The 10,770-nt window shown below is 66.5% G+C and overlaps 2 protein-coding genes across 2 annotated transcripts; both read right to left on the bottom strand.

Moving 5' to 3' along the window:
* PFL1_04719 (uncharacterized protein) lies at positions 1–1,111 on the bottom strand (the record flags this gene model as incomplete). The annotated part of the gene is made up of 2 exons (XM_007882247.1): positions 1–217; positions 363–1,111. 2 exons carry the CDS (start codon positions 1,109–1,111, stop codon positions 1–3), a joined length of 966 nt encoding a protein of 321 aa, XP_007880438.1.
* Positions 1,112–1,797: 686 nt separating this feature from the next.
* On the bottom strand, positions 1,798–6,683 carry PFL1_04720 (uncharacterized protein; the record flags this gene model as incomplete). Its single annotated transcript, XM_007882248.1, has 2 exons — positions 1,798–3,684; positions 3,819–6,683. 2 exons carry the CDS (start codon positions 6,681–6,683, stop codon positions 1,798–1,800), a joined length of 4,752 nt encoding a protein of 1,583 aa, XP_007880439.1.
* Between the last annotated feature and the right edge of the window lie 4,087 nt (positions 6,684–10,770).

The raw sequence follows: 10,770 nt of genomic DNA on the forward strand, positions 1-10,770 counted from the left end.
TTAAATGTCGCGGCGCGAGGATTCGGGATCGAGGAGACGCTGTCTCTCTGTACCGCGGTGACTCTCCTCCTCGTCCTCCCCTGCGTGAGACGACGACGACGACGAGAAGAGGAACGAAAATGTGCCGCGGCCCGTGTCGGTTGATGCTGAAGGGTAGACGAGGTAGTGCTGCACGATGAGGATTGCGTCGTACCCGATTGAGAGGAAGGAAAGGCCGCTGGTTGAGTCGATGCCCGCGTCAGGGATGAGAGGATCGAGGGGAAACGGATGGGTGAGTGAGCATGAGCGGGTCTCGCCAGCGCGGCGTAAACGGGCGGGGAGGGAGAGGGGGGATCAACGGCGCGGGGGGAAATGGCACCTACAGTTTGCCCACGTCGCCCACGGCGCCCTTCCAATCGCCGCCGAGGCGCTGCGCATCGACGAGGAGCTGCGCGAGGCTCAGCACGCCGCCGGCGGCGTCGAGGAGGACGTTTTCGATGCTGAAGCCGCGGGTCGACTTGCGCGTGTAGTTGAGGACGACCTGGGGCAGGTACTTGACGAGGGTGACGGTGAGCTTGATGTAGGCGAGGGTGTCTGCGAAGGCGAGGGCCGAGATGGTGTCGAGGTTGAGCAGGCCCAGCGTGGCGATCAAGGTCGAGAGGGCGGCGACGAGGAGGAGCGAGGCCGGTGTCGAGATGCGTTCGCCGTCGTGTCGCGCCTCTTGCTGCACCTCTTCGGCCTGGATGGCCTCGTACCGGCTCGAAGGCCTACTCCGCGGCGTGGGCGGCAAGGAGGGAGGGGTGCGGTAGCGCCACCACTGCCACGCCGTCAGGGCCGAGACGAGTGCGGCGTGGGTGGCAAACACGGCGTCGTTCCACTGCACCACATTGTCGGTCCCCCACCGGTGGCGGTACTGGCGCTGCACGGTAGGCGAGAGGAGAAAGACGAGGTTGTAGGCGGCGTAGCAGCTGTGTCCGACGAGGTTGAGGAGGACGTAGTCGCTGCTCAGACCGCGCACCGACTTGGAGCGGTGGTTGATGAGCACCTGCGGGTAGAAGGAGAGGGACCAGAGCACCGTGTAGGTCCATCCCAGCAGGCGCGAGAGGGACGAGAGGGCGAGCTCCGACGACATGGTATTCTGCGGGGGCGAGACTGAAACAGTCACGGGCAGGTGGTGGTGGGTGAAAGGGCCGGGTGGTGGTGGTGGTGGCGGTGGTGGAATAGAGGGAGGAGGATGGAAGAGCGGCCCAGACCCCACCCCGAGGGGGAAAGGGCAGGTGGGCAGGCGGGCAGGCGGGCAGGCTGGGTTGTGGAGGACGACGTGGGCCCTCCTGGCAGCCGGCAGGCCTCCCTTGGCCACGCCACCCGTTTCGCCCGTCTGCCAGAGGGCGCGCGCGCAAGTAGCTAAGAGTGGACCCCGCCTACCTAGCTGCCTGCCTGCAGCGCCACGCAAAGCCATAGATAGGCCTGCCCTCCTAGCCTGGCCTGATGCGGGCGGCCACTCGCCAGCCGCACCGACGCCATCACATCGCATGGCGCCGGCGCCTCAATCCCCCGCTTCGACTCGACTCAAATTGACACCCATGCGCCGCGCCTGCTCTGCTCGAGCAAGCATGCTATGGCGAAAGGGGCGCTCCCCCCCCCTCTCTCCAACCTCTGCTCCCCCCCCTGAACCCAACAATGGCGACTTCCACGGACGCCGCGTGGCGCAGGAAAAAGGCGTGCAATGATGGAATGACGGCGAGGCATGGAAAAGGTAGCTCCTGCTCGCACCCAAGGTGGTGGCGACGGCAAATACACGCCCGTCCAACTCGACCGCTACCGCGCCTGCTGCTCAAACAGCCTCCTTCGATCGTGGATGCTGATGGGCCCCTCGTCGAGGTACCGCTCAATGTCGGACCGCACATCCTCCTGCGCGTTCGACCCGTCAAACGACCGCCCCAGCGCCGCCGCCTCCCGCCGGATCCGCTCCTCGTACCCGTCGTCCTGGTCCTTGGCGCGGCCGTCGTCGCCGTCATAGTCGACGACGGCAGCCAGGCTGCGCGTCGAGTGCGTCAGCGGCGTGTCCTGCGTCGAGACCGACGTCGATGCCTGCGTCGACACCGTGTTGGTCGAGCACGACGACGAAATCGTCGAAGCCTTCTTGGTCACGCCTCCGCCCCCGCCGACGCCGCCGCCGCCTCCTCGTCCTTCGTCGGTCGCCGACGCCGGCTTCTTGGTGATGTTGAGCGGCCGCGTCGAGCCGCCAAAGCTGCCGCTGGTACTGTGCCCATTGGTCGACGGCTGACCCTGCGCGGCCTCGTTCACGCCGCCGCCGCCGCCGCCGCCGCCACCGTCGTGCGACGTCTCCCGGCTCCGCTCGGTGCCCGACGAGCCCTTCGACGAGCCCCGGCCGTGTTTGCTGCCCACGGCCACAAAACCATCGAGGCCGGCCACCGAGTTCTTGCGACGCTCCCGACCGGCAAAGAACGACCGCTGGCTGCTCGTCGGCGGCCGTGGCCGGTCCAGCGCGCCACTGACTCCGCCAGCGACTACGCCGACGCTGCCGCTGCCGCTTACGCCGCTGCTGCCACCGCCACTGCCGATGAAGCGGTTGGCCACGGGCGTGCCGTCGTGTCCCGCCAGCTCGACATCGCTGCCAGTCACCGACCCGAGCGACGGATTCGTCTGCCGATGCGACCAGATCGGATGCGACGAGCCGTTCTTGGTGCTGAGGACCGGGATCGACGAACCGGCAACGGCGCTCGGGCTCCGCAGCAGCGTCCGATCCGACTGCGAATGCCCAAAGCGGAAGGTCTGCATCGCGTCCGGAGTCGCCGCGCCGCTCCGCAGCTTGGCATAGTACCGAGCAATCGGCGGGCCGCCCTCGTCATCGTCCTCCTCTTCGTCGATGATGGCGTTGCGAGTGGGTGCCGTGTCAAAAGCGGTCGTCCCCGATGGCGAAGGCGACGTGCCCATCCCTGCGCCCTGCCGACGCGGGGTCAAGCTGCTGCTGTCGAGATCTAGGCCTCGATATCGCGACGCCGCCTGCCGCGCATGGCCTAGCCTGGCTGGCGAGGCGGACTCGGCTCCTATGCCAAACGGATCGCGCCGCCGAGCGCCGATATCGTCAAAGTGGCCGAGCGACGTGCTGGGCCGCTCGTAGAGCGTGGCACGCAGGTCTTCTGGAGGCGTCGAGGGTCGTACCGCCTCCATGGTCTCACACTGGTCCAGCTGCGGAGTTCGTCCAGCCGAGCTCGCGATCGACGCCTTGCTCTGATGGCCCCGTACCCAGCTCGGCCGGATGGACGAGGGCGTCGTGGTCGGCGAGGCCTCGGCAGGTGCCGGGTTCTTGCGGTCGGACCTCAGCACGCCGCCGCTGAGTAGGCTGGCGATGCTGGCGGTCGACGACCTCTTGCGAATGCGCTGCGGCAGCTTGCTCGGGGTCTCGGGCTGCGCCTTTGGCTTTGCATCCTGGCTCGTAGGCGAGGCAAGCGCGGCATCGCTCACGATTGGTCGAGAAGCGGCGGCCGCGTCAACGTTGCGCCTGAGATGGGCAGGGCGCTCGGGCAAAGGGGGCTTGGGCTTGACGTCGCCATCCAGTGCAGGATCCGGGGCCGGCCCAGGGGCAATGAAGATGTCGGCGCGGTACTCGACGATGAGCTTGAGCATCACGACCGAGAGCGACAGCGTGGGCGCCAAGACGAGGCACAGGTTGCTCAAGGGCTGCCGTTAGCAGCACGAGGCGAGTGCATCGACGACAAAGGGGAAAGGAAAGAGAGCGATGGCCCTTGGGTCAGTGCGCTGCACAACCTCGCTCCAGCGAAGAGAACAGCTGATCCAACTCCATCAGCGCTCACCATCTTTGTGCTGGCGACGATCTTGGGATCCGACAGCCAGCCGAGGTGCTCGCACAGCTCTCGCAGGAGGTACCAGTTCACGCAGGGAATCGAGCCAATGACGGGCACCAGGTGCTTCGAGACCGACTCGCTCGTGACGCCGGCGGTGGCGGCCTCCCTTGACGGGATCGATCTGGGCGGGGAGCGCGAGGCGGCCGCACCCGCCGCACCCGTCGCGGCCGAGGCGTTGGCAGAGCCGAGCAGCAGAGAAGCCGCGCGATCAAACGAGGCAGCCGCCTCGGACGGGATCAGGCTGTCGGGCAGCTCGCGCAGGTACGTCTTGAGGATGCTGCAGACGCTATTGATGTCGAGATCGGCCGGACTGATCTGCTCGAGGCAGAGGTCGGCCCTCTGGTCGTCAAAGAGCGCCCGCAGCTTGGCCGTGTGGCTGCTGCGCCCGCTCAGCCGGTAGATGCCCTCCTCCTGCGGACCCCATCGCTCGAGGCTCTCGATGCAACGCACGACGATGCCTGGCAGGTACAGGGCGCGCGCCTCGTCCCTGGTCGCCGGCGTCTTGCCGGGCACGCTCTGCCGGTTGCGGGATGCCCTCCGAGACGAGGCCAGCGGCGGATCGTCGAGAAAGTTCATGTTGACACTGAAGTCGGTGCCCAGGTCCGGAATCGAGAGCCGCGTGCCGGACGGCGTCCGCGCGTGGGCGCCCAGATCGTCCGAGGAGTCGATCAGCCTTGTCCGCTGCACGGCTTCACGCAGCGGCACGCCGAACAGGTATCCTCCCGACCCGGCACCAGCACCGGCACTGCGCGCGCCCGACATCGGGGGCGGCGGCGCCTGAGTCGCTGTGGGCGGCCGTCGACTGCCGCCAGGGCGCCCTACCTCACTGCTGCCCTCCTGCAGCACCGCCAGCCAGCGGCGCGTGGCGGCATTCTCGCTCTGAGCCTGGTCGAGCCGTGCGCCAGAACGCCCAGCCTTGTCGGCTCGCACCGGTATCGCACTCTTGGGTGTCATCGAAGCGCCGTGGGCGCCGCCGCCGCCGCCGGTGTTGAACGTCCGCATGAAGTCCCAGCCTCTCCGTCCGACGGCGGCGCCGAGCTGCCCGACCTGACCGAGCGCATTGGCCACGCCACCGTGCGAGGCCAGCCCGCGGCTCGAGCCCCACGCTTCCTCGATGCTGCTCGTGCCGCCAGGTGGCCTCGTCCTGCCCGCGCTGGCAGCAGCGGCGCCGTTCGTCCGGCGGGGCGGCGGCAGCGGTGTCGACGACGATGCCCGGAGCGGGCCGAACCCGGTCGAGCCCATCGCGCCCGTCGGAACGAGATTGTCAACGGACCAGCTGTCGGTGCGCGGCATGCTGGCGTATGGCACTTGGGCCTCGCAACCCTCGTCAGGCCGCGCCGAGACGATCGGCACGGCCGAATGGGGCGGCGGGTACCCGTATCCTCCGAGGCCTGCGTCCTGACGAAAGGCCTGCAGAACGCCCGGCTTTAGCTTGGCCGGCTTCTCGGGCGGGCCGAGCGCCGCTTCAAAGGCATCGCGTCCCGAGCTGGGCGGCTGCGAGGTCGCCGCCGAGGCACCAAAGTAGTTGGCGAGGCCGTGGCGGGCCGTGGTGCCGCTGCTCGAGGCCGCCGACGACTTGCCCATGGTGGCGGCGTGCTTGTTGAGGAACGGATGGGCAGAGGTGCCGGGCGCTGGGCTGAGGTAGCCGCCTCGACGGCTCGTCGCATCGCGCGGCGAAGGCACGTCGTGACTGCTGTAAAACGAGGGCAGCGAGGTGTTGGAGGAGTCGTCGTGCTGGCGGAACGACATCGACGTCGCTGGCCGAGGCGGGTGGTACGAGCTGGACGGAGGCCCGCTGCCGAGCTGGGCCCCGCCGTAGTCGTGGGGCGACCGGTACTGGTCCATCGAGCTCCTGCCCATGCTTGGGCCTTGGTGGCTCTGCGTCGACGAGGCGGCCGAAAGGTACTCGTTGGCCGAGCCTTCGACCGACGATTCGCCGCCATTGACCGAAGCCGCCGCCGAGCCGCCGCCGCCGCCGCCGCTGATCGTCTCGACATAGTCGGGACCGAGGTGGGGGTTGTCGCGGCGCCACGAGGGCAGCACCGACGGTGGCTGCGGGCTGCCCGAAGGAAGGGCGAGCCGGTCGTCCTCGTGGTCTCTCCGCCGGATGATCTGCACGCCTGCGGCCATCATCTCCTGCTCATCGGCAAAAGTCCTCCTCGAGTCGACGCCGCTGCCATTGCTCCGGTTGCCGCTGTCGAAGCCAGGCACGATAAACCCTGGCGAGGCGGCCGAGATGGAAAGCAAGGGCTGGTTGTGCGGGGCCGGACTGGCCGGACGGAGGTCGACGGTCTTCTGCTGTGCCTGGTACCACGCCTGCGTGCCCCTGCGCGGCGGCGAGGCTTGCTTGTGGGCCTGCAGCCTGGCGCCTGCCGAGGCCGAGGCCGAAGACGAGGGAGGGTTGGAATAGGAGCCTGACTGACCGTCTAGCTCACCGAAGGCCGAGGGTGCAAAGGCACCGGGGGAGCGATGGGAGGGGTTGGCGGCATTGTGCGTGCCGAGGAGCGAGAGGCTGGCAGGTTTGGCCTTGCGGGCGCGGGCGAACGAGGGTTTGGTCAGGGAAGAGGGTTTTGGTGGTGGGGCAGGCGGAGGCGACCTGGGGGCCTGTGATGCGGCGGCGGCCGACGAGACCGAGGCCGACGAGGATGACGAGGAGAGAAGGTTGCCGACCGAGTTGCGCCTGAAGCGCTTGAAGGGATCGGGCGACTTGCGGCCCGAGGCTGCAGCGTGGGCAGCAGCGTCTTGGCGCGTGGCCGAGATGCTCGTCGAGGCGTGGCCGCCGCCTCCTCCGCCGCCGCCAAATGAGAGTGGCATGGCGGTGCGTGGGGTGTCGCGGCAGAGGCGAGCCGGGTTAGGGAGGGAGGTGAGCTAGAGGGCGATGAGGGTGGGTGCGGAGGCGAATGCTAAGGAGGGAGCTTGGCCGCCACCAAGAGGGTCGGCGAGCGTGCCGTCGGAGCCTAAGCTAGGGGCGGTGTTTGCGATCCGCCATCCGCCAGAGTCGGTTCACGAGGAGGAGAGAGAAGAGCTGAATGGGTGGACGCCGGGCTGCGGGAGGAACAGGCGGCGGATGGGGCTGTGTAGCGACCTGCTGGGCCAGCCAGAAGAGGAGTGGGAGATGGGGAGATGGCGGCGTGCGGGGCAAAGACGGGGCGAGCCGGGTGTCGATGCGTGGGTATCCGGTTTGATGCTGAAGGCGGCGCCGAGGGGGTGATGAAGGATCGAGGATGCCGGGAGATGGAAGATGCGAAGATGGAGCAGAGAGGCTAGGGCGGGGGCGAGAGAGGCGGCGTTGTTGGAGATTCGAGCAGAGCGGCACTGTGGGCTCGTGCGAGAAGGGAGCGAGTGATGGGATGCCCAAGTGGCGGCGGTGGTGGTGGTGGTGACGAGGCTGACGAGGGTGACGAGGGTTTGAAGGTCGAGGCAGGCAGGCAGGCAGGCAGGCAGGCAGGCAGGCAGGCAGGCAGGCAGGCAGGGGTGCAGCGGGAGAGCAACAGCAGCAAAAGGTCGAACGAGCGAGCGGGTGAGCGAGCAGTAGTGAGCCTTTGCCCAAAGGTGAAAGGCGAAAGCGCAGCGCAGCCACGCCGAGCGCAGCCCCCAGCCAGCCGTACCAGGCCAGGGCCAAAAGGCCAGGTGTGGTCGGACCCCCCCTTGCTTGCCTGCCTGCCCGCTCTTGCACGCGTACTACGCTGCTTCTGCCTCGCCCGGTCCTCGTTTGCCCCTCTGTCTCTCTCGGGCCTTCCTTGGTTCTTTGTGCACCGCTCCTTGCTCGCTCATCATCCCGGGGCAGCTAGCCCCTGCTTCCGACGGCCACACGAGGCGTGCCCACACACACAAGCAGCAAGCGCCGACGTCGACCGACCGACCGAGCAGGCAGCCAAGTTTGGACCGCCCCTCGTCGCCATCAGCAGCCTGCGCACATGACGCTCTTCGCGTGCGCCTGCGCTCCCCTCGTAGCCTCGCGTCGATTTGCCTCTGGCCCTAGGCTTCTTTGACCGGTTGACCCCAATCGCAGCTTTAGAGTGCGGCTGTGTCCAATGGCATGCCATGGCATTGCCCCGCCGTTCCTCGCGCCGACAACGTAGGCTCAACCTGCTCTGGCTCTGGCTTTAGCTACACGCACGTCCAGCAGAACAAACAATTAAGCAGGTGGGGTTGTGGCTGACGGCAGGTAGGAAGGAAAGAAAGAGGTTGGGTGTACGTATGGCGGCCGGCCAATCGAGGCTGGCAGGCTGACAGGCTGGCAGGATGGCGGTACAAGAGTCAGACAAGACACGACGAGGCACGCCGCGCCGCCCCTGGAAGCCGAATCCGACAGAAGAAGTAGGCAAGAAGCGCTGCGCAGCCCATCGCCCGGTCCTCTCAGCGTCGAGGTCCAGCAGCCGCGTCGGGCGTCGGCTCTCAGCCTGGCCTGTCGCCTCACCTCGCTGCTTCTCCGGACTTGCGACGTCTAGAGCTGCGCTGTGCTGCGCTTTCGTCGTGTGCGTGTGCGTGCATGCATGCATGCATGCCTTTCTTGCTTTCTTGCTCGCTCTCTGGCGCATTCGAATGCGACGGCGGCGGCGGGGGCGGGCGACGGCGACGGCGACGGCGAGGCAGCATAGGGTCGTTTTGCTCGTTGCTCGTTCCTAGGCTGTTGCTGCTTTGCCGCGGCCTCTGATCTCAGCTTCGATGAGCGCCCTGCCTAGCTTTGCCCTGCCTGCCTGGCCGTGTGAAGGGTACGGTGGCTTGGCGTGCATCCGTTCGGCTTCTCTGCCCGCCGTCGGCTTGCTTCTTCCCGGGATGCCGCCCGCCTCTTTGGGCGTACGTCGTCGCATACCGCCATGCGTACGTAGCGTCCAAGCGCCGTACCTGAACCTGCTGCTGGCCAGGGCCGCCGTACGTCGTTTGGAAGCTCGCCTGCCCCCTTGCTCGCCCACGTCTGAGCTGCCCATCCTACGCATTGAGCAAGCTATGGCGTTCGGAACCCCACATCCGGTCGCCTCTTGGCGCCCGCCGCTTCCAATCGAGTCTCATAGGAAGATAGAGAGAGAGAGAGAGACAGAGAGGCGAGTCGACCTGAAAGAACGAGAGAAAGATCAGGGCTCAGCCCTGACCTGTCTGTCTGTCTGCGTCTCTGTTACGCCTTCGAGCTGCGCCCAATCTGCACGTATGTACGCCCTTCCGCCCGCCCGCCTGCTTGCTTGCAGGCCGGGCCACGCACGACGTAACCAACGCCCTCCCTTACCTCTCCCAGAGACGCCTCAGTACAGCGCAAACGACGCTCAGCGACCGACAGCCTTGACACCCGGCGCTCTATCTGTCGCCCTGCGGTTCTCTGTGGTCCCATAGCGGCAAAGAGGCACGCACGTCCGTACCGACCAAGCGGCGGCAGCGGCGAGAGCGAGGACGCGCACTGGACAGGACTGGGCTGGTACTCGACTTAGGTGGAAATACGGTAGCAGACGCCCCCGCCCTTGGATCTCGCCTTGTTACCGCCAGCCACCTCCGCCATCCGAGGACAATCGTCGACCATCGACGCTTGGACCAAGATCCTTGTTCCGCCCTCCGACGTTGCGCTTGCCCGCGCCTGCCTCGCTCGGTCGATCCTGGAAAGAGAGGCACGGGACGGCTCAAGATGCACGGGTCCATCGAGGGCAAGCCGCCGCCGCCGCCACCGCCTCTGCGCAATCCTGCACAGTCCCGTCTTGTCCCTACCTACCTCGCCGCTCGAATTGCCACGACGACGAAGGCGAAGAAGATGGGCTCCTCGTTCCTACCGCCTCGTCACCCCGCGACCATGAACAGATAGAGAACCAACGTCGCCCTGGCGCCCAAAAGAAAAATTATAGCGACCCACCCCACCTTCTCTCATCGCGACCAGCGCCTCGTCGTCTCTCTCTCTCTCTCTCTCTCTCTCCCTCCTTCCTCTGGTGTACTCACGCGGCTTCTCTCTCGGGGCTTGATGAAGCTGCGAAGGGGAAATCTGTGCGTGCTATCGGGGGTGGGCGAAGCGAGGCGCCAGGAATCGGGCCCATCCTGTAGCGGTGCGGGGAAACTCAACGGACAGCCTAGAGCCTGGGTGCGTCGACTGTCGTGTCTCTCTCTCCACCGCTTTTTTGGCGCACCAATTCCGCTCTCGCTCTCACCCGTGGAGAAATTTAGAGGGAATCAAGGGATTCGAACCGTCGGCCAAGTCGGCGCCGGGGCGTGGCGCTCGAGAAGAACAAACTACCTGTCGGTGGTAATTTTCGGGCAACTGCTTCGACTGCTTGTCAAACGCGGGTCTGTGTTGCAAGTCAAGCTAAAGTGCAGCATATATACCCCAATCCGTGCGATCCTTCTTCGACCGACCCCTGCCGTGGACGGACCCACGCACGGCCCGACAGACACGGACGATGACGCTCTCGCTGGTTATGCCAGAGCTGGTCTGTATTCGCCGAGTCTCTAGCTGCTGCCTGCATCGCTGGCGATGCTGACGCTTGCGCTGCGAGGGGAAGAACAGATGAACGCATGCAGCCGACGTACTACGTACTACATACGAGCCTCGGCGCCCGTCGTCGTCGTCGTGTGGACTCGCCAGTCGCCATCGTCAAGAGACCTGCTCGGAGGCGGCTGGCGGCGAGTGCGTGCGTGCGTGCCAAGTCGGGAGACAGAGAGAAGGAGAGGGCGATGTCCAGGAATTCGCGAGACGGGGTGGAACGACATGGAACGGGATGAGATGACATGAGAGGAGATGAGATGAGGGGAGGAGATGAGATCGAGACGATGCAGAGGTGGGCCGGCCGAGGGACGTGCGCGGAAACGGAGATGCTGCGGGCGGGCGGTGGAGTGGGATTCAGAGCTTGGAAGGCAAGGACCTGAGTGTTTGCCGACGAGGGAACAGAGCGGGTAGGGACGATGCTAGAGACGCAGAGAGAGAGAG

The sequence above is a fragment of the Pseudozyma flocculosa genome (genome assembly GCF_000417875.1).
Source record: "Pseudozyma flocculosa PF-1 unplaced genomic scaffold scaffold00016, whole genome shotgun sequence".
Taxonomy (NCBI): domain Eukaryota; kingdom Fungi; phylum Basidiomycota; class Ustilaginomycetes; order Ustilaginales; family Ustilaginaceae; genus Pseudozyma; species Pseudozyma flocculosa.